The sequence below is a fragment of the Coregonus lavaretus genome (assembly GCF_964263955.1).
Source record: "Coregonus lavaretus genome assembly, chromosome: 40".
Classification (NCBI taxonomy): domain Eukaryota; kingdom Metazoa; phylum Chordata; class Actinopteri; order Salmoniformes; family Salmonidae; genus Coregonus; species Coregonus lavaretus.
Window position 1 is genome coordinate 500775 of NC_140027.1, and position 22837 is coordinate 523611.

The 22837-nt window shown below is 44.5% G+C and overlaps 1 protein-coding gene across 3 annotated transcripts; it reads left to right on the top strand.

Moving 5' to 3' along the window:
• Positions 1–1642: 1642 nt before the first annotated feature.
• On the top strand, positions 1643–22431 carry LOC311113275 (NACHT, LRR and PYD domains-containing protein 12-like; the record flags this gene model as incomplete). Of its 3 annotated transcripts, XM_084156486.1 has the most annotated exons (10): positions 1643–1723; positions 2138–2247; positions 4828–6492; positions 19294–19641; positions 19989–20156; positions 20275–20445; positions 20754–20897; positions 20985–21158; positions 21455–21628; positions 21848–22431. In XM_084156486.1, the coding sequence occupies exons 2-10, from the start codon at positions 2207–2209 to the stop codon at positions 21858–21860; spliced, it is 2898 nt and encodes a 965-aa protein (XP_084012612.1). In that variant the 5' UTR covers positions 1643–1723; positions 2138–2206. The 3 variants fall into 3 exon arrangements, with proteins under 3 accessions (XP_084012612.1, XP_084012610.1, XP_084012611.1); XM_084156484.1 differs by lacking the exon at positions 1643–1723 and having other exon boundaries at positions 2135–2247; XM_084156485.1 differs by lacking the exons at positions 1643–1723; positions 21848–22431 and having other exon boundaries at positions 2135–2247; positions 21455–21632.
• Positions 22432–22837: the final 406 nt, after the last annotated feature.

Here is a 22837-nt window from a genome sequence, read left to right on the forward strand (position 1 = left end):
ACATCCAATTTGCTGAGTAGAGTGTTGGAGGCTATTTTGTAAATGACATCGCCGAAGTCAAGGATCGGTAGGATAGTCAGTTTTACGAGGGCATGTTTGGCAGCATGAGTGAAGGAGGCTTTGTTGTGAAATAGGAAGCCGATTCTAGATTTAACTTTGGATTGGAGATTCTTAACGTGAGTCTGGAAGGAGAGTTTACAGTCTAACCAGACACCTAGGTATTTGTAGTTGTCCACATACTCTAGGTCAGACCCGTCAAGAGTAGTGATTTTAGTCGGGTGGGCGGGTGCCAGCAGCGTTCGATTGAAGAGCATGCATTTCGTTTTACTAGTGTTTAAGAGCAGTTGGAGGCTACTGAAGGAGTGTTGTATGGCATTGAAGCTCATTTGGAGGAGGGGTGCATGGGCAAGTTGCAGCGGAGGGTGCAGAGCTGGTGGCCAGGGTAGTGATATCCAGGTGGAAAGCATGGCCAGCCGTAGCAAAATGCTTCTTGAAATTCTCGATTATTGTAGATTTATCGGTGGTGATAGTGTTTCCTAGCCTCAGTGCAGTGGGCAGCTGGGAGGAGGTGCTCTTATTCTCCATGGACTTTACAGTGTCCCAAAACTTTTTGGAGTTAGTGCTACAGGATACAAATTTCTGTTTGAAAAAGCTAGCCTTTGCTTTCCTAACTGCTTGTGTATATTGGTTCCTGACTTCCCTGAAAAGTTGCATATTGCGGGGGCTATTTAATGCTAATGCAGTACGCCACAGGATGTTTTTGTGCTGGTCAAGGGCAGTCAAGTCTGAGGAGAACCAGGGGCTATATCTGTTCTTAGTTCTGTATTTTTTGAATGGTGCATGTTTATTTAAGATTGAGAGGAAATTACTTTTAAAGAACAACCAGGCATCCTCTACTGACGGAATGAGATCTATATCCATCCAGGATACCTGGGCCAGGTCAATTAGGAAGGCCTGCTCGCTAAAGTGTCTTAGGGAGCGTTTGACAGTGATGAGGGGTGGTCGTTTGACCGCGGACCCGTTACGGACGCAGGCAATAAGGCAGTGATCGCTGAGATCCTGGTTGAAGCCCATGTGGGGGTGGAGGGGAACGAGGCAGTAGATGTACAGGCTAAACAAGCATTTAGTAGTGGGGATGTTGATGTTGAAGTGTCAATTAGCAAGGCAGAGGCAAAAATATATATACAGTGATGGTGCAGAGATGGCAGGAGCAGTGGAATATAAATAATATTGCATTTATTTCAAGTACAGATGAAAGTCGGAGAGGGGAGGACGGCAGGAAGGGAGGAGGCTATATTTACAAGATTAAGGGTAGGACACAGCCAGTTGAATAAGACACTAAGCATGATAGGAAAGCATCCATCAGGAAAATGTGATTATTGTCAGGAAATAGAGACTGTGGAGCATGTATTGCTACAGGGTGGGCAGTATCAGAGGGAAAGAGAGATGATGAGATTAAGTATGAGGGAGGAGAGGATACAGGAAATTAGTTTAAAGAGTATATTGAGAAGAACGTCATTAGATATAGTATCACATATTCGTTGTCTTCTTTAAGAGAAACTGGGTTGGCAGGTAGGATTTAGTTTATCCATGTCTCTGGCCCACACTCCAGTGCGGTAGGTGGCGGTAATGCACCACAACGTTGGATGCCAACAACCGATAAACCCCACTGAAAAAGAAGAGACGCAGTGATGGACTAGAATAACGTGAGACAATCAATCAAGTAAGTAACTATGGAATTGCATTATGCGTTTGCTATTAAATTAGAGTTGATAAAGTTGCAGTGTCATGAATGCATGCCGTATTTTAACTAGTTCGTTTATGTCTAGACGTGGGCTAGCCCAGCACCAAGGAACGGATGTAAAGAAGACGCGGAAGCGAGTTCAGTGTTTAGAACATGCAGTCGGATGTATTTTTGCATGTACAAATAATTTCAGATGATTCCCCCCCCACATAATCCATTGCTAGTGTTGAAGGCCAGGGATTACACTGCATTCGTGTACCGTTAGCTAGAGCTCTCTGTTTTTGTTTGCAGTCTGTTTTTGGTCTGATCCTAAGCGACCGTATATTTAAAAAAAAAAGGGGGGGGATAAATGGATAGGTCCTCCGGTAACCTGCCTTACTGCCCTCTTCACAGATACTTCCTCCGCCTTTGAGGGAAACAAACGTTGGTCATAGGAAATCCACCTCTCCTGAATCGAGGAAAATGTTTCGACCTGGGAGAGAAAAATATCTGACTGAACCAAGGTAAGACAATTACATTCACCACAGTAATTTGAACAGTGGACAAGATCAAAATGTGTATGGAAAATATGTGTAATTTAGAATACACATTAGGCATATTTTATGTTCATATAAGCACTCGTTTTTTTGTCTACCATCTGTAAGGTTCTAAGAATTGATGGTATGTAGATAGTTGAGAACAAAACGTCAGACTTGAATTCAATAGCTCCTGAGTGGCGCAGTGGTCTAAGGCACTGCATCGCAGTGCAAAACTGTGCCACTAGATCCTGGTTCGAATCCAGGCTCTGTCGCAGCCGGCCGCGACCGGGAGACTCATGGGCGGCGCACAATTGGCCCAGCGTCGTCCAGGGTAGGGGAGGGAATGGCCGGCAGGGATGTAGCTCAGTTGATAGAGCATGGTGTTTGCAACGCCAGGGTTGTGGGTTCGATTCCCACAGGGGGCCAGTATAAAATAAATAAAAATATGTAAGTCGCTCTGGATAAGAGCGTCTGCTAAATGACTAAAATGTAAATGTAATGTAAATGTAATTTAGGATATTTAATACCTGCCGGGAAGAAGTTTACTCGTCCACAACTCAAAGGTTCACAACAGTATTTATAGTGATGTAGAGGAGGGGAGTCTCTGCCTCCCTACATCCCATGGAATGCATATACAATTGTAAATCACAATGGACCAACCAAAATACATGTTAAGTATAGACCTACAGTGGGGAAAAAAAGTATTTAGTCAGCCACCAATTGTGCAAGTTCTCCCACTTAAAAATATGAGAGAGGCCTGTCATTTTCATCATAGGTACACGTCAACTATGACAGACAAATTGAGAAAAAAAAATCCAGAAAATCACATTGTAGGATTTTTCATGAATTTATTTGCAAATTATGGTGGAAAATAAGTATTTGGTCACCTACAAACAAGCAAGATTTCTGGCTCTCACAGACCTGTAACTTCTTCTTTAAGAGGCTCCTCTGTCCTCCACTCGTTACCTGTATTAATGGCACCTGTTTGAACTTGTTATCAGTATAAAATACACCTGTCCACAACCTCAAACAGTCACACTCCAAACTCCACTATGGCCAAGACCAAAGAGCTGTCAAAGGACACCAGAAACAAAATTGTAGACCTGCACCAGGCTGGGAAGACTGAATCTGCAATAGGTAAGCAGCTTGGTTTGAAGAAATCAACTGTGGGAGCAATTATTAGGAAATGGAAGACATACAAGACCACTGATAATCTCCCTTGATCTGGGGCTCCACGCAAGATCTCACCACGTGGGGTCAAAATGATCACAAGAACGGTGAGCAAAAATCCCAGAACCACACGGGGGGACCTAGTGAATGACATGCAGAGAGCTGGGACCAAAGTAACAAAGCCTACCATCAGTAACACACTACGCCGCCAGGGACTCAAATCCTGCAGTGCCAGACGTGTCCCCCTGCTTAAGCCAGTACATGTCCAGGCCTGTCTGAAGTTTGCTAGAGTGCATTTGGATGATCCAGAAGAGGATTGGAAGAATGTCAAATGGTCAGATGAAACCAAAATATAACTTTTTGGTAAAAACTCAACTCGTCGTGTTTGGAGGACAAACATTTTACATTTACATTTTAGTCATTTAGCAGACGCTCTTATCCAGAGCGACTTACAGGAGCAATTAGGGTTAAGTGCCTTGCTCAAGGGCACATTAACGTCATTTAGCAGACGCTCTTAGCCAGAGTGACTCACAAATTGGTGCATTCACCCTATAGCCAGTGGGATAACCACTTTACAATTGCTGAGTTTCATCCAAAGAACACCATACCTACTGTGAAGCATGGGGGTGGAAACATCATGCTTTGGGGCTGTTTTTCTGCAAATGGACCAGGACGACTGATCCGTGTAAAGGAAAGAATGAATGGGGCCATGTATTGTGAGATTTTGAGTGAAAACCTCCTTCCATCAGCAAGGGCATTGAAGATGAAACGTGGCTGGGTCTTTCAGCATGACAATGATCCCAAACACACCGCCCGGGCAACGAAGGAGTGGCTTCGTAAGAAGCATTTCAAGGTCCTGGAGTGGCCTAGCCAGTCTCCAGATCTCAACCCCATAGAAAATCTTTGGAGGGAGTTGAAAGTCCGTGTTGCCCAGCGACAGCTCCAAAACATCACTGCTCTAGAGGAGATCTGCATGGAAGAATAGGCCAAAATACCAGCAACAGTGTGTGAAAACCTTGTGAAGACTTACAGAAAATGTTTGATCTGTGTCATTGCCAACAAAGGGTATATAACAAAGTATTGAGCAACTTTTGTTATTGACCAAATACTTATTTTCCACCATAATTTGCAAATAAATTCATTAAAAATCCTACAATGGAATTTTCTGGATTTTTTTTCCTGATTTTGTCTGTCATAGTTGACGTGTACCTATGATGAAAATTACAGGCCTCTCTCATCTTTTTAAGTGGGAGAACTTGCACAATTGGTGGCTGACTAAATACTTATTTCCCCCACTGTATATAGTTAACAAACTATATGGTTAAAACCCTTCACAGGTATGTCTGCTCTATATAGAAACTACATTCTTTTTTATTTATTTTTACAATTTAACAGGAAAGTCTCTGCCTCCAATGTGGTAAAACTCAGCAACAAACTCAAAGCCATCCTGAAGAAAAAGTATCAAAGTCCGCCAGGGGGGGAAACTGAGCATCCATTTTATATACATTGTGATCTCCAGTATCCACCCGGTGAAAGTGGAGAGGTGAACCAACATGAGTACATTCAAATTGAGCCAGGCTACAGGAAGAGACACCAAGGGACATGGTCACCCCTAGGCTTATACTTTGATTCTGAACTAGGCAAAGAGCGAGTCAGAATAGCGCTGACAAAGGGCGTCTCTGGTATTGGCAAAACTAGCCAGGTGCGGATGATTATTCTTAACTGGGCAGAGGGAAAAGGAAACCAGGAATGTCCTCTCATATTTCCTCTTCCTTTCCGGGAGCTGAATTTGCTGGAGGAGAGACTGAGTCTGATTGAACTTCTTCACAAGTTTTTCCCAGAATTGAAAGAACCTGGAATATCCAACTTGGAGAACATAAGAGTTGGGTTCTTTCTTGATGGGCTGGATGAATTCCGACGACCTCTCGACTTCAAGAACAGCCTGATGGTGACCGATGTCACAGAGGCTTCCTCCGTGCCGGCACTGCTGACAAACCTCATTAATGGTAATCTTCTTCCCTCTGCCGCTCACGTATGGATTACCTCCAGACCTGAAGCAGTCAGTCGCATCCCTCTTCAGTACATCAACGAAGTGACAGAAATCGAAGGCTTCACAGACTCCCAGAAAGAGGAGTTCTTCAGGAGAGCAATCAATGACAAGGACCAGGCCAATGCAATTATCGACTACTTGAAGTACTCAAAAAGCCTCTACGTCTTGTGCCAGATACCTATTATCTGTTCGATTTGTGCGTCACTCCTTGGGAGACAGACATGGCTATCCAATAAAGAATGTGACCCTGGAGCTCTGACTCCAATGTACACTGAACTACTCGCCCTGTTTCAAACACGAGACCATAATACACAGAAGATGGCTATTAAATTTGGGGAACTAGCCTTTAAGCAGTTGGTGAAAGGCAATACAGTTTTCTACAGGGAAGACCTACGAGAGTGCGACATTGACTCTCAAGAGGGGTCCGAGTTTGCAAAAGGAAGCATACAAATCTTCAGGGAGGATATTGGGCACAATCAAAAGAAGATCTACTACTTTGGGCATACTACCATTCAGGACTTCTTTGCTGCAATGTGGTTTCTTCAATCCTGCAACAGCCAAGATGAAAACCTGAGGAATGCAGTGGACATGGCCTTGCAGAGCAAAAACGGAAAGCTGGACCTCTTCCTCCGTTTCCTCCTCGGCATCTCGCAGAGCTTCATCCAGTCAATCGCAGAGGCCGGCTACAACTCGTTGAAGACACTGACGGAAATGGTAGAATATATCCAGAAGATGGTCATGGAGAATCCCGCTTCACCGAGGACAGTCAACCTGCTGAACTGCCTGATGGAACTGGGTGACAGCTCTCTAGAAACTGATGGCGTGCGCTTTCTCAAGACGGGAATCCCCCCAGATGCCAAATACTCACGTGCACATTGGTCTGACCTGGTCGCTATTTTAATGGCATTGGCGTCTGGGCCGATAGACATGCTTGGGTTGGAAGTAAAGAAGAGAGGAGACAAGGAACTTCTGAGGATGCTGCCAGTGATCAAAGCTTGCCAGAGTGCCACGTAAGTACTTGGTCATTTAACAATACCAGCTATTACAGTGAGCTCCAAAAGTATTGGGACAGTGACTTTGGACAGTGATTCAGCACTTTGGATATGATATGATATGATACAATTTTCATCCATATCGGGTGAACCGTGTAGAAATTACAGCACTTTTTGTACATGGGCTAGTCCCCCCATTTTATAGGACCAAAACTATTGTTTAGAAACATATTCTATTCTTATTTACAATAAAAGTGCAGATAATAACAAAAGAAGAACGATTAGTTACCGGAGTGTAACTCCAGTTCTATGAGTGGAGCGGAGCCCCATAGGGGAGCTCTGCTCCTATTGGTTTACCCTCTGCCCTAATGCAGCATCAGCCTGAGACAAAATTATGCACACACCTGCAGCCAATAGGAGTACAGGTGTCCCTATAAGAGGGGATACCTCCCCTCAATCAGCCTCCCGAGATATTTTTCTTCAGCGAGACTAGAGAGGGTCGGCAGGGCCTTAAGTCCTATGGGGCTCCGCTCCACTCATAGAACTGGAGTTACACTCCGGTAACTAATCGTTCTATATCGTGGAGCTCCGCCCCATAGGGGAGCTCTGCTCCTATTGGTTTAAGGCGGAGCGTAGCGCTCCAAAATGTACCCCCTGCCGAGCCCAACACTTCCCATCGAAACGAAAAGGTCAGGCCTAGCAATGGCTGCGACCAAGTCCCGCAGTACTGCAACTAAAAACCCATACGGGCGTCACAATATACCGCGTCATCGGTTAAAGACCCGCCCCACCTAGTCCAATGGCAACGCCAATGACTAGTGGGCAGATCACCAGAATAGAAGCCATACTACTCTGTACTAGCAGATAGATGTGCCTCAATATCCTGTGAAAACACTACCGACCACTAATGGAATGACACAAAGTGTCACTCTACATTGTGAACGCGGTAGACCGCCTCACTCACTCAATGGAATCCCAAAGATTAGTGGGCAGGAACAAAACATGAGTCATACTAAACTGAACAAGCAGATAGATGACCTCACATTCTGTCAATCAACGCATGCCTCTACTGTACTGAACCTGTCAGTCAGGAGTCATGCCACAAAATATGTTTTCTTATCCAAAGCGGACCTGATGGAAACCTTGTCCATAGTCCTGCTTTTTTTCTCTCTTCCTAGCTCAAAATCTCCCTTCAGCTATGCTGAGTACAGACCGAGCCAAAGAGTTAGAAAACACATCTGTCAAAAACACGTCTTCCTAACCAAAGCGGACCTGATGGAAACCTGTGTCCACAGTCCTGCTTCTCTTCTCTTTCTTGCTCAAGATCTCCCTTCAGCCACGCTGAGTACAGATCGAGCCAGAGAGTTAGAACACATATCTAAGAGATAGAAACTGATAAATGGAGACGGCGTCGACCATGATGCTGCTCTACAGATATCCTCTACCCCTGTTCCTCTGAAAAGGGCAGTAGAAGCCGCTACTCCACGAGTGGAGTGAGCTCTGATACCCTGAGGCAATTGCCGCCCCGCTGCCTCATAAGCTGTCTCAATGCCTTCACAAAGCCAGTGAGACAACCGCTGTTTTGAAAGTGGTCTACCTAGTGCAGCCGCACCGTGACACACATACAACTGAGGCGATGACCTAATCGCTGCTGTGCGCTCGACGTAACACGCCAAAGCGCGTACCGGGCACAGGCGATGGAGCTTTTCCTCACTCCTCTCTCTATGAGGAGGAGGAGAAAAAGCCCACAGCTCCACGGTCTGTGACCTATATGAACTCTTAATAACCTTCGGCACAAATGCCGGGTTAGGACGTAACACTGCTCTGCTCAGATCACCATTGATGGCCAGGCAGTCAGGTCTCGTCGAAAGAGCACACAAATCACTGACCCGCTTAGCTGTAGTCAAAGCGAGCAACAGTGCTGTCTTCATAGACAGCATCTTGAGGGGTATTTGATTCAATGGCTCGAACGGCGACTTACATAGCGAGTACCAAAGCCAAATCCCACTAAGGAAGCGTGACTCTAGGTGTTGGCCTAAGTCGCCGCGTTCCTAATAGGAAGCGTTTCACTAGAGGGTGGCTAAAGACATTGTCTCTGCCAAACCCCTCATGACAAGCTGAAATCGCTGCTGCAAACACCCTAATAGTGGCAGGCGATTTTTGCTTATCAAACATGAGCTGTAGAAAAGAGAGAATAATCTCCACCTGACAGCTCATGGGGTCTACACCTTGTGTGACACACCATCGTGAAAACACGTTCCATCTCCTGGCATACATCTTAGAAGTGGAACTGGCACGTGAACCCTGTATGGTCCTGATCACTGCATCAGATAACCCACGGCGCTCTAGCCTGTCCCTCTCAGCAGCCAGGCCTTCAGTGCTTGGCCGATTATGGGCAATTTCCATATCGTGCCAGCCGCCTGTGACAACGCGTCCCGTCGATGTGGAATTGGCCAAGGTGGCGCAATCAACATCTGACTCATCTCCGCAAACCAAGGAGCCCCCGGGTGATCGGGCGCTATCAGTATCACTGACAGCTCCCCTGACCTCACCCTGGCTAGCAGTGGGAGAATGCAGGACAGCGGAGGGAATGCATACAGGAGAACTCTCGGCCACGGTTGGTGCGCAAAGGCGTCCCTTCCCAGTGGCGGTTCGTCCTCTTCCCTCAGAGAGAACCACAGAGGACATTGCGCGTTCACGCGTGACGCGAATAGGTCCACCTCGGCTCTCCCGAATTGTTCCCAAATCTGGAGAACAATGTCCGGATGCAGACACCACTCGTCGTCTCGAGGACCCCCTCTTGACATGAGGTCTGCTCCTACGTTCAAGTAGCCCGGAATGTGTGCTGCTCTCAATGAGCGAAGGTGCTCGTGAGCCCACAGCCACAATCCCTCTGCCGCCCGATGGAGAGCAGGAGACCTGACTCCTCCCTGGCGATTTATGTGAGCTACTGTGGTCCGGTTGTCTGACCAGACCAGCACATCGCGACCCCGAAGGGTAGACGCGAAGTGGGTCAGAACCAGTCGAACCGTTTCCAACTCCAAGAGGTTGATATGACGACCTGATTGAGGCCACACACCTCCTATTGCTTGGGTCTGACATGTCCCTCCCCATCCCGTCAGGGACGCATCCGTGAATACTGGGATGTGAGAGGACACCTTTCCTATCGGGACTCCGTGCGTGAGAACGCGCGTTTCTCCAATAGTTCAGATCTGCACTGAGCGAGAGGGGAACCACCACCAACCGATGACGTTGACGCAATGGGTCTAGTCTTAGTTGGGCGAACCATCGCTGCATCCTGCGCATATGCAGGAGTCCCAGCGGAACCACAGAGTGGGCTGACGACATGAGACCCAAAAGTGACATGATCGACAGCGCCGTCACCGTGTGATTCGGACGACACTTCCTCAGGGCTAGCAACAAGGCTACCCTTCGGGGGTCCGAAATTCGAGCCCTCATCCTCACAGTGTCTAGCTGTATCCCCAGGTAGACAATCTGATGAGTGGGCCAGGGCGCGCCCTTTTTCCAATTCACAGCAAACCCCAGACTTGTGAGATGCATCACTGTCTGTGTTGTGTGAGTGATCGCCAGCTCTGCTGACGGGGCGAGAACCAGTAGATCGTCCAGGTAGGCTAGTAGCCGTATTCCCTGACGACGCAACGGTTCCAATGCCGCCTCCACACACTTGGAAAATGTGCGAGGTGCCAGGGCGTACCCAAATGGCATCCTCGTGTATTCGTACGCCACCCCTTGAAAGGCGAACCGCAGAAACTTCCTGTGACGCGGCTGAACCGGCACATGAAAGTACGCGTCCTTTAGGTCTATGCTCGTACAAAAGTCCCCTCTCTGGACACATTCCAGCAGACGTTTTGTCGTTAGCATTTGGAAGGGCCGCTTGGTTATGCTCTCGTTGAGAATGCGTAAGTCCAAAATCGGCCTCACTCCCCCCGTCTTTTTGGGCACTAGGAATTAAGGCGAATATAGCCCTTTGTTCCTTTGCTCCCGGGGAACTACTGTCACCGCTTCCTTCGCCAAAAGTTCCGTAATCTCTGTCATCAGAGCGGCCACTTTGTCTGGCGTTTTCATCACCGTCTCCACCACTCCCCTGAACGGGGGTGGTGTCCGGTGGAATTGGAGAGCATAACCCTTCTGCAACGTCTGTTCTAGCCAGCGTGAGAGGGTGCAGCTTCTTCGCCACTGCCAGCAATGCAGAGAAAGCGGCTGAGCACGAAGCTGTGGTGCATCCAGTAGGAAGGACCTGTATTCCTCTATGGCCCTTACCGCCACTGTTCCCCAACATTGAAGTGGTGGAACAGCCCAAGGTGGGCCTCCCGTGAAAGGGAGAGGAACCATCAATGCGTTCTGAGAGAGAAAGAGGAGCAGGGACGTCGGTTAAACTCGTAACCGTCGTATTCCTGCCCTCCTTGAACGCATCGCGGGTCTGAATTGCGCTGACCGAGGTCACAGCCTGCGGCAGGGCACCATCCCCAGCAAGCGATTGCGTCATCTTAGGTGACTGCAATTCACTATCAGAGCCCTTCACTACAGTACTCCTAGAAGTCTGTAGTATGAGGTCTCTATGAGGTAAAACAAGGCGGCGCCTTGATACCTTCTTAACTTTCACCTTCTGTGTGTGTTCAACTCTGCACCCCTGGTGGGTTGATTCACACTCAGTGTGGTGAGTACTAGCTCGTTCTGTCAGGGGAGCTAATACTTTGGTTATACCCATAACCCTAGTAATCCGGCCCTCCGTGAACGTAGCATGGGTCTGAATCGCATTAACCGAGACCTTGGTCTGCGATAATGTGCCGTCCCCAGATAGCTGCTGTGTTACAATGCCTGGGGGCGCCGATACTCTGGACACCTTGGTGACCGCGGTAATCGGGCCCTCCGTGAACGCAGCATGGGTCTGGCTCGTACTAGCGGAGACCTTAGTCTGTGCTAGTGCGCCATCCCCAAATAGCGGCTGCGTCCTCATGTCAGAATCTGACAGGGACTGCTGCCTGCTATGTAAAGCACTTCTTATACGTGAAGTGTGACGTGACGACCTGATTTGAGGTCTTATGGATACCTACTCTAAGTGCCTGTTCAGCAACGCACCCTCGGTGGGCTGAACGGCTCTTAGAGTGGTAAGGAAGAGAGGGTGAGATTTGAACGCTCTCGGACGTATTATGGAAAATAGGCTCTTTTTTGACAAAGTCAGGTGGAGCCAACTCTTTATTAAATACATCAACAAAGGCATTTACATCAACACCCATCCCTTCAATCGAAGGGTGGGGGGGAACAGTGGGCACGTTCGACACCATCGATGCGTCCTCCATCTACTCCCCCGCGTCCCGTCACGTACGCCTCCTCTTGCCTCCCTTGGGGGGCCAGGTTGGCGTCCTCGTCACCTCCCTCGCCGGCTGTAGTGGGGCTACCGTAGCTACTGGAAGGGCGGGGCCCGTTCCCTTGCTGCTCGTGGCCGCCGGATGACGCCGATTACGCCGCCTCGCCGTAGACCCCGGTCTACTTGGAGGGGCGGAGGTAGATGGCCTTTGGGATGGAGCGGGGCCGAGTCGTCCTGCCAATGGCAGGTGCTTGGCCAGCTGTTTCTTCTCCTCCTCCAGCTTGGAAAAACGCTCCGTCGCCTCTTTGACTGCGACCCCAAAGAGGCCGTCGTCAGAGAGGGGGGCGTTCAAAAGAGACGTCCTGTCTGCCTCTTTCATGGATGTCAAGGACAACCAGAGGTGTCGTTCCCCGACCACCGAAGTGGCCATGGACCTCCCCGCGCAGACTGCGGACGCCTGTGTCAGGTGGAGTATGGCGCCAGAAATTCTGGACGCCTCCTCCACCTCCTCCGGTGCCAGCTCTGTCTTGCCCGTGGTTAAACGGGACAGAGAGGCCGCCAAGAGGGCAATGTTGTTAGCTGCTGCTACAGCTTGGGCTCCTAACCCAAAGGACTTCTCTAACAGCGACGCTGTGAGTCGGTCCTTCTGGGATGGCAACGTGGCCTTCTTGGAAGAGGGCCAAGGGCTCGAACCCGGTACGAGATACGCCGCCATGGCGCTCTCTAACCTGGGGATTCCCTGACCCTGGAACCTTCCTTCCACTCTCGTGAATGGGAGATACGCTTTTACTGGCGAACGCGCCGCTAAAGGTGCCTCCCAGGAGCCCTCAACGTACCTAGCCAAAGAAGGCATGGCAGGAGCCACTGGCTCTGCCACCTTCCTTGGCCTGGAATAAGGACCGCCCTCCATCATATCAACCTCCGGTGCGGAGGGAAGAGGGGGCAGCCTTATCACCAGCCGTTGAGCAGCTCTCTCAATGAGACCCGGAAAATCCGCTCTCAGAGAGGTTGCAGCGAAAGAGAGAGCTTCTGATCTCTCAGAGCTCGTATCCCCTTACTTAAAAATCATACAATGTGATTTTCTGGATTTTTGTTTTAGATTCCGTCTCTCACAGTTGAAGTGTACCTATGATAAAAATTACAGACCTCTACATGCTTTGTAAGTAGGAAAACCTGCAAAATCGGCAGTGTATCAAATACTTGTTCTCCCCACTGTATATAATAAATTGTCAACCCTGCAAGCAATACAAGACTCTATTATTATGGTGGGAGATTATAATACCGTTTTAAATAGCTCAATGGACCGTAAAGGAAATCACACTACAAACAATCACCCTCATGCGCTTAAGGAAATCGTGAATGTCATGGATACATTAGAACTAGTAGATATATGGAGGCATAAATATCCTGATCTAGTGAGATATACATGGCGGACTCAATCAAGCTAGTCGTCTTGACTTCTTTCTTATGTCATTCTCGTTGGCACCAAAAGTTTAAAAAGTGTTGATAGGGGACAGAATGCGGTCGGACCATCATATAATTAGCATATACATTACACTTACTGAATTTCCATGTTGGCGAGGATATTGGAAATTTAATCAAAGCCTATTGGATGATAACTTGTTTTTAACTAGGACAGAGGAATTTATAACTGATTTTTTCCGACATAACATAGGTACCGCAAATCCCCTTATTGTATGAGACACTTTTAAATGTGCCTTTAGAGGCCATGCAATTCAGTACTCATCTCTAAAACAAAAGCAATTTAGGTCAAGAGTCCATACTAACAAAGAATATAGAAGGTCTAACAGAACAGATAGATAGCAATAAAAACTGTAACATAGAGGCTCAGAATAAATTAGAGGAAAAACAAAAAGAAATGGAGAAACTTATTCAAGAAAGAGCAAGTGTAATATATTATAAAAATAAAGCAAACTGGATGGAATAAGGGGAAAAATGCACCAAATTATTTTACAATCTTCAACATAGAAATGCTACCAAAAATAATTTACTGAAACTGTTTCACCAAATTATATTTTGAAGGAGGAAACAAAGTACTTTAAGCATATGTTTTTGTTTCAGTCGCCTCCATCTCCTCTAACTGAAGCTAATTGTAGAGATTTATTTTTCTATTGATAATGTAAAATTAACAGCCATACAGAAAGACTATTGTGAAGGTGAAATTACAGAGGAGGAACTTCTGGATGCAATTAAAGACTTTAAGTCCAGGGTTGGATGGCATACCAGTCGAGTCATACCAAACCTTTTTTGATATACTCAGAGGACCGTTATTAGCATGTTTTAACCACTCCTGTGTAAATGGTAGATTATCAGACACTCAAGAAGGTCTGATTTCATTATTACTGAAACAGGATACAAGTGGAAAATATGGATCCAGTCCATTAAAAAAATTGGAGGCCCCTTACACTTCAGTGTTGTGATGCAAAATGTATAGCGCATAGAATTAAAAAGGTATTGTCAGACATTATTCATTCTAATCAAACAGGTTTTTTACATGGACGATACATTGGAGATAATAGAAGGCATGTACTGGAAACAATAGAACTCTATGAAAAATCTGGGAAACCAGGCCTGCTATTCATAGCAGACTTTAAAAAGGCATTTGATAAAGTACGACTGGAGTTTATATGTAAATGCCTGGAGTATTTCAATTTTGGAGAATCTCTTATAAAATGGGTTAAAACCATATATAGTAACCCTAGGTGTAAAATAGTAAATAATGGCTATTTCTCAGAAAGTTTAAAACTGTCAAGAGGAGTGAAACAAAGTTGTCCACTATTGGCATATCTATTTATTATGGCTATTAAAATCAGATCCAACAATAATATCAAGGGATTAGAAATCCAGGGTTTAAAAACAAAGGTGTCATTGTACGCTGATGATTCATGTTTTCTTTTAAATCCGCAACTTGAATCACTCCACAGTCTCAGAGGATCTAGATACATTTTCTAACCTTTCTTGATTACAACCAAACTATGATAAATTTACTATATTACGTATTGGATCACTAAAAAACACAATTTTTACATTACCACATAGTTTACCAATAAAATGGTCTGATGGTGATGTGGATATACTCGGAATACATATCCCAAATGAAATAAAAGATCTCACTCCAATACATTTTAATAAAAAGTTAGCAAAAATAGATAAGATCTTGCTACCATGGAAAGGTAAATACCTGTCAATTTTTGGAAAAATCCCCCTGATTAACTCTTTACTATTATCCCAGTTTACCTATTTGCTTATGGTCTTGCCTACGCCTAGCGAACAGTTTTTAAAATGATATGAGAAAAAAAGATTCCATTTTATTTGGAACGGCAAGACAGATCAAATTAAACGGGCCTATTTATATAATGAATATGAATTCGGAGGACAGAAATGATTAAATGTTAAAGCATTAGACCTATCACTAAAAGCTTCAGTCATACAAAAGTTATACTTAAATCCGAAATGGTTCTCTAGAAAATTAGTAAGATTGTCTCAACCAATGTTCAAGAATGGCCTTTTTCCCTTTATTCAGATTACAACCTCTCACTTTCAGTTATTTGTTAAGGAAATCATCTCCCAAATATCACTATTTCTAAAACAAGCCATAGAAGGTTGGTTGCAATTTCAATGTAATCCTCCAGAAATGACAGAACATATAATGCAACAAATATTGTGGTTAAACTCAAATATACTAATTGATAAAAAACCATAAAAAAAGGTATAATCTTCGTAAATGATATCATAGGTAGGAGTGGTAGAGTTATGTCGCACATGCAGCTAACAAAAACATATGGAAATGTCTGCTCTACCCAAAATTACAACCAAATAATTGCAGCATTACCGCAAAAATGGAAGAGGAAAGTGGAAGGAGGAAAAAGTAAGGAACTTGTGTGTTGGCCCTGCATTAAAGAACATAATTGGTTAAAGAAAATTGTGATAAATAAAAAGTATACCAGTTTCATTTAAGGACCAAAGGATTGACAGCAGTCCCATATAGATTGCAAAATAGTTGGGAAGAGATTTTTGACGTACCGATTCCATGGCATAGTGTTTAGGAACTGATGCACAAAACAACGCCTGATTCAAAACTTTGATTTTTTTCAATTTAAATTATTATATAAAGTTCTTGCTACCAATAGAATATTATTTATATTGGGGATACAATCTTCCCAGCTCTGCAGATTTTGCTGCGAAGAGACAGAATCATTAGATCATTTGTTTTGGTACTGTCCATTTGTAGCTTGATTTTGGAATGGCTAAAGAATTGCAATATTTACCTGGAGCTAACCCTGCAGATAGCACTACTGGGTGATCTGAAAAGTCATAGTCAATCAATCAATAATATAATAATACTTTTAGCAAAAATGTTTATTTTCCATTTACAATCTGTAGAAAAAAATCAGAACTTTTGTAAAACATCACAGTACAGTTGAAAAATATATGGCAAATAGAAATCCAATATGGATGGTGTTAAGTGATAGATGGGTCTTGTTGAATGGAGTTGAAGGATGGGACTAATAACAACTAACAACAACTAATAACAACAAGATAACTAATGTAAAGCATACTGTGTCCATATTAAGTATAGAGGTTATAGGTTGAGAGCTTTTGTGAAAGAGCAGAGTTTGAAAGATATGGCATAAACCAGATGGACATCATGAAAATGATCGGAGAAGTTGAGGGTAGACGAAGTTCATGAGTAAAAACAAACAAAATATAATTATTGTACAATTGACGGTGTCCATAAAATGTATATAGTATGTATAAGCTGGAAGTAGAGGCCTAAGCATTGTTGTTCACTAGTTTACTCTAATTAGGGAAGGGGTGGTGGGGTTGGAAAGTAATAAAGGGGAATATATATATTTTTTAAGGATATACAGTGAGGGAGAAAAGTATTTGATCCCCTGCTGATTTTGTACGTTTGCCCACTGAAAAAGAAATGATCAGTTTATAATTTTAATGGTAGGTTTATTTGAACAGTGAGAGACAGAATAACAACAAATAAATCCAGAAAAACGTGTGCCAAAAATGTTATACATTGATTTGCATATTAATGAGGGAAATAAGTATTTGACCCCCTCTCAATCAGAAAGATTTCTGGCTCCCAGGTGTCTTTTATACAAGTAACGAGCTGAGATTAGGAGCACACTCTTAAAGGGAGTGCTCCTAATCTCAGTTTGTTACCTGAATAAAAGACACCTGTCCACAGAAGTAATCAATCAATCAGATTCCAAACTCTCCACCATGGCCAAGACCAAAGAGCTCTCCAAGGATGTCAGGGACAAGATTGTAGACCTACACAAGGTTGGAAAGTGCTACAAGACCATCGCCAAGCAGCTTGGTGAGAAGGTGACAACAGTTGGTGTGATTATTCGCAAATGGAAGAAACACAAAAGAACTGTCAATCTCCCTTGGCCTGGGGCTCCATGCAAGATCTCAGCTCGTGGAGTTGCAATGATCATGAGAATGGTGAGGAATCAGCCCAGAACTACACGGGAGGATCTTGTCAATGATCTCAAGACAGCTGGGACCATAGTCACCAAGAAAACAATTGGTAACACACTACGCCGTGAAGGACTGAAGTCCTGCAGCACCCGCAAGGTCCCCCTGAACAAGAAAGCACATATACAGGGCCGTCTGAAGTTTGCCAATGAACATCTGAATGATTCAGAGGAGAACTGGGTGAAAGTGTTGTGGTCAGATGAGACCAAAATGGAGCTCTTTGGCATCAACTCAACTCGCCGTGTTTGGAGGAGGAGGAATGCTGCCTATGACCCCAAGAACACCATCCCCACCGTCAAACATGGAGGTGGAAACATTATGCTTTGGGGGTGTTTTTCTGCTAAGGGGACAGGACAACTTCATCCCATCAAAGGGACGATGGACGGGGCCATGTACCGTCAAATCTTGGGTGAGAACCTCCTTCCCTCAGCCAGGGCATTGAAAATGGGTCGTGGATGGGTATTCCAGCATGACAATGACCCAAAACACACGGCCAAGGTAACAAAGGAGTGGCTCAAGAAGAAGCACATAAGGTCCTGGAGTGGCCTAGCCAGAACTTAATCCCATAGAAAATCTGTGGAGGGAGCTGAAGGTTTGAGTTGCCAAATGTCAGCCTCGAAACCTTAATGACTTGGAGAAGATCTGCAAAGAGGAGAGGAACAAAATCCCTCCTGAGATGTGTGCAAACCTGGTGGCCAAATACAAGAAACGTCTGACCTCTGTGATTGCCAACAAGGGTTTTGCCACCAAGTACTAAGTCATGTTTTGCAGAGGGGTCAAATACTTATTTCCCTCATTAAAATGCAAATCAATTTATAACATTTTTGACATGCGTTTTTCTGGATTTTGTTGTTGTTATTCTGTCTCTCACTGTTCAAATAAACCTACCATTAAAATTATAGACTGATCATGTCTTTGTCAGTGGGCAAACGTACAAAATCAGCAGGGGATCAAATACTTTTTTTCCTCACTGTGTGTGTGTGTGTGTGTGTGTGTGTGTGTGTGTGTATATATATATATATATATATATATATATATATATATATATATATATATATATATATATTTATTTATTTATTTGCGAGGGGGGAAAAAAACATATGGGGGATTGGAAGTGATGCAGACAATTACATTGATGGAAGTTACAATCTATCTGCAATATTAAAGCTGATCAACCCCCTATAAAAAATAAACATGCATCCAAAATGACACACAGCATTATTTACCATTCATTTCAATTTGTAGAGTCACAAGCTTGATGTAGTCATGGCGTGCTATGAATATGGGACCAAATGCTTAACTTTTTACTTTTGGTCCCCTAAAATGGGGGGACTATGTACAAAAAGTGCTGTAATTTCTAAACGATTCACCCGATATGGATGAAAATACCCTAAAAGTAAAGCCGACAGTCTGCATAGTCATTGTTTTGGCTCTGGTTCTGATACAAACAAACAAATGTGCCAGTGCCAAAACAAACAGATGTGTCACTGTCTCAATACTTTTGGCACTCACTGTATATATCAATATGAAATATCTGCAACACACAAGATAATTGTCATCACAGTGATGTAATTCAGGTTTGTTGGACACGTCTTATGATCATTACACAGTTCTGTTAGTTTAGTGTCTGAAATTATGGCTATGTTCTTTTTGATTCCCTAACTCGCCTTCCTATTTTTTTCAATAATTTTAATTCAATTAAAGGTTCGATTTTTGTGAATATTTTGAATGAAAGACCAAGAGGATAAACAGCAAATAACATTTTTTCACAGCCCGTTTTGCTCATATTTACCAAGCTTGCCAATATTAGTGGAGGGCAATGTATATCGATATGAAATGTCCATAACGCACAAGATAATTGTCATCAAAATGATGTAATTCAAGTTTGTTGGGCTCGTCTTACAATTTTGGTGGTTCAAGTGGCTAATAGTATGAATTCTAATGTTCTTTTTGATTCCATAAACCCTCCCCACCAGGCTGTCATATCACAACCTGACTGAGAAATCCTGTGAATGTCTGGCTTCGGCGCTCACCTCAAAGGTGTCCAATCTGAAAGATCTGGACCTGAGTTTCAACACGCTGAAGGACTCAGGAGTGCAGCTACTGGCGGCCGGCCTGGCCAAGCCACACTGCCGACTGGAGATATTGAAACTGTCCGGCTGCAGGGTGAAACAGGATGGCTTTGCCGCTCTGGCCAAAGCTCTCAAATCCAACCCCTCGCACCTGCGAGAGCTGGATCTGAGCGGCAACGACCCGGGAGAATCTGGGATGTTTCTTCTCGTTGATGGACTAAAGGTTGTTAAGTGCGAACTGCAGATCCTGAAGTGAGTATTGAATCAATGGCCCGTTCTGATCATGTGTTCCCCCACTTGTAACATCATTTAATTGTTCCCCTACGGGTTTATCCTGTGGTTTGATGCAAATGAAGTTCTCCTCATAAAGGACATACAGTTGTCTTCTAAACTATTTTACATTATTTTAAGGGTATAATGTAGTTTTATTGAGCTAGGACAGTGAAGAGGAGAGTTAGGAGAGTTTGCGAGTCAGAATGGCATGGGTCGGATTTGAACTCATGCCGACTCTGGTAGCCTAGGCTGTACATCTGTGCTGGGGTCCGTGGCACTAACCTCTGGACCACATAGGCCACGTCAAGTATTTTAATCTTCGTTAGGCTCTCAAACTGCAAGCTGGACCATGCGCTGAGTCGCGCTCTAGCAGTGTTGCTGATAGACAACCCCAGACACCTGAGAGAGCTGGACATCAGCATGAACAACCTGGGAGACGGGGGGGTGGAGCTGCTCATGGACATACTGAAGTCAACCCAGATATACAAACTGGAGTGAGTACCGCTGGGACTAATACATAGTGCTTTAACTAAATGGGTATTGAGAGAGCACACACATACACATTCCACCTCACTGATTCTAAAGTGGAATACATGTTTTCTCCACCACCAGGTTGTACTGTTGTCAGCTCACTGAGAAATGCTGTGAGAACATGTTTGGGTGTCTGGTGAACATCCCCAGTCTGAAGGAGATCAACCTGAGCAACAACAACCTGAAGGACGAGGGGGTCAAGATGCTCTGCAACGCCTTCGGACTGCCCGCCTGTCAACTGGAGAAACTCAAGTAAGCTAGCTTACCCCACTGAGAGTGTAAGGACCTATCTCCCCTAGCCCCTACTCCATGTAAGCTGACATACTTTGGTTGGTTCAAATACTATTTGAAATTATTTCAAATACTTGTCAAACTTGAGCTTGCCTGGCACAATGGAACCAATTGAATAGTCGCAAAAGTGCAAACCCTGTCCGGCTTCTGGCTCTCCAGGCAGTCTAAAGCGAACGTTTAAAGTCTCTGAAAAATAGTATTTGAACCTAGGTCTGGAGCTGAAGATTGAAGAGTGTTGCTTTTTCTTTACCTCTGTCTTGTCTCGCCAGTGTGGCGAGCTCTGGCATCACCCTAGCCAGAGGGTTTCATTTCAACTCTATCCTCAAAGAGCTGGACATCAGCAGGAACCATCTGGGTGACTCGGTTGACTGGGCCGATGTCTTATTCTGCTTGTTTTCACTTGAGACCCTCAGGTGAGTTCTGCAACGGTTAGACTTAGTGTGTGTGTGTGTGCGTGGGGGGGCAACTTTCTCTCAATGTAATTACCTCTCCACACCTAGGCTGAGTGACTGTAAACTGACAGAGAAATGCTGTGGGGACCTGGTTAAAGCTCTCGGCTCCAACCTCACCAAACTGAAAGAGCTGGATCTCTCTGGAAACGACATGGGAGACAGCGGTGTGAAGACACTCTACTTGGAACTGACCTCCAGGTGCTGTACACTGGAGAGACTGTTGTAAGTAACATCATTAGAGAGTTATAAAGCACATGGCTTGGTCTATGATATTGCATCACAGGCTCTTCACACAATGAATTATTATAAGCATATTCACAAAATGACTTGGTCATTTGTTAACTTATAAATCACTCGTACAATTTATAAAGCATTTTTAAAGTCTTGTTGAACGAAACAAATTGAAGATATTTTCTCCCTCTCTGGTGACCTTCTCCACTCTTTCTCTCTATCCCCATCTCTCTCCCCCACATTCGCCCTTTCTCTCTTTCCACCCCCCCCCCTCCCTCTCTTTCCAGTCTGAGATGCTGTGGGATCACAGCAGAGGGCTGCTCCTCCCTAGCCTTAGCCCTGAAGTCCAGCCACTCCAGCATCACAGAGCTAGGCCTGATGGGAAACGACACAGGAGAAGATGGACTGAGAATTCTCTCTGCCATCAGGGACGACCCACGCTACAAACTACAGACTCTAGAGTAAGTACTGGTGCCACCAAAGCTTACAATGATGTTAGTCATTGATTTATAATGACTTTTGTGGCTGTAAATCCTTGTGTGTGTCAACCTTCCATCATTGGATTGTGTGGCCCACAGGTGTTTTTAGTCAGTGGAAGATTCTGCTAGAATAGGGATGAAATGAGAACATAATTTTGTAGTATTATATGTCTATGGTGGTAACACTATTCTTTGTTCTAGAATCAACGATTGAGAGAGGTCTTGACTCGCTTGATGGGGTTCTTCTTGGCATCTCAGCTTGATCCTCAAATTCCGTAATTGCCCTGGTGAAAAGTGGTTCATTGTAAAGGGAATATGATGCTATCTCGGACGCAGACTGGGATTTGCTTTCAGATTACTGAATTAATTGTTGTACAGATTTATTAAAGAAGTGCCTAAACCTGAAAAGTTAATTATATAGAATTGTATAAAGTAGGATGCCATTTAGGATGTAACCAGTGTCTGTGTACTGAACGATGTTACTCAGTACCTCTAGCCTCAATCATTCTCAGTAACCTCCAAGTCCATGCAGTATTTTTTACACATCAATGTCAAGATGTTACAGTATACGATGTAGCCTTTACTGAAGAGAATGGGGATGCTATGTTTTACATAATTACCTTATTGCGTTTTCTTGTTTAACCGAGGAAGTGGGACTGAATGAATGAGCCATTTGAAGACGTTTTCACCCCCCCCCCCCCCCCCCCAGGGAACCGTCTTTTTGGCGTTTTGTGTGTTTAAACTCATTAAAACATTGCATCAATAAACGGTTTATTTAAATATTGTACATATGTTGCTGATAAATAAGTATTAAAACATTCATTAAATGTATTAAAACAGTATTAATAAACTGTACTATTATAAAATAATATAATAATATGCCATTTAGCAGACGCTTTTATCCAAAGCGACTTATAGTCATGTGCGCATACATTTTTACGTATGGGTGGTCCCGGGGATCGAACCCACTACCCTGGCGTTACAAGCGCCATGCTCTACCAATTGAGCTACAGAGGACCACATAAGTTATAAGTTAGTAGGACTCTTTTTCTATTTTCTCAGAAATACTGAGTTAGGTAGGAGGATTTAGACATTTAGAGCTAATGTTGTAAACCATGATTGACCACACACTCCTGCACAGTAGGTGGCGGCATGCACCTTTTAACGTTTGTTTGCGGATCGCCATTATCA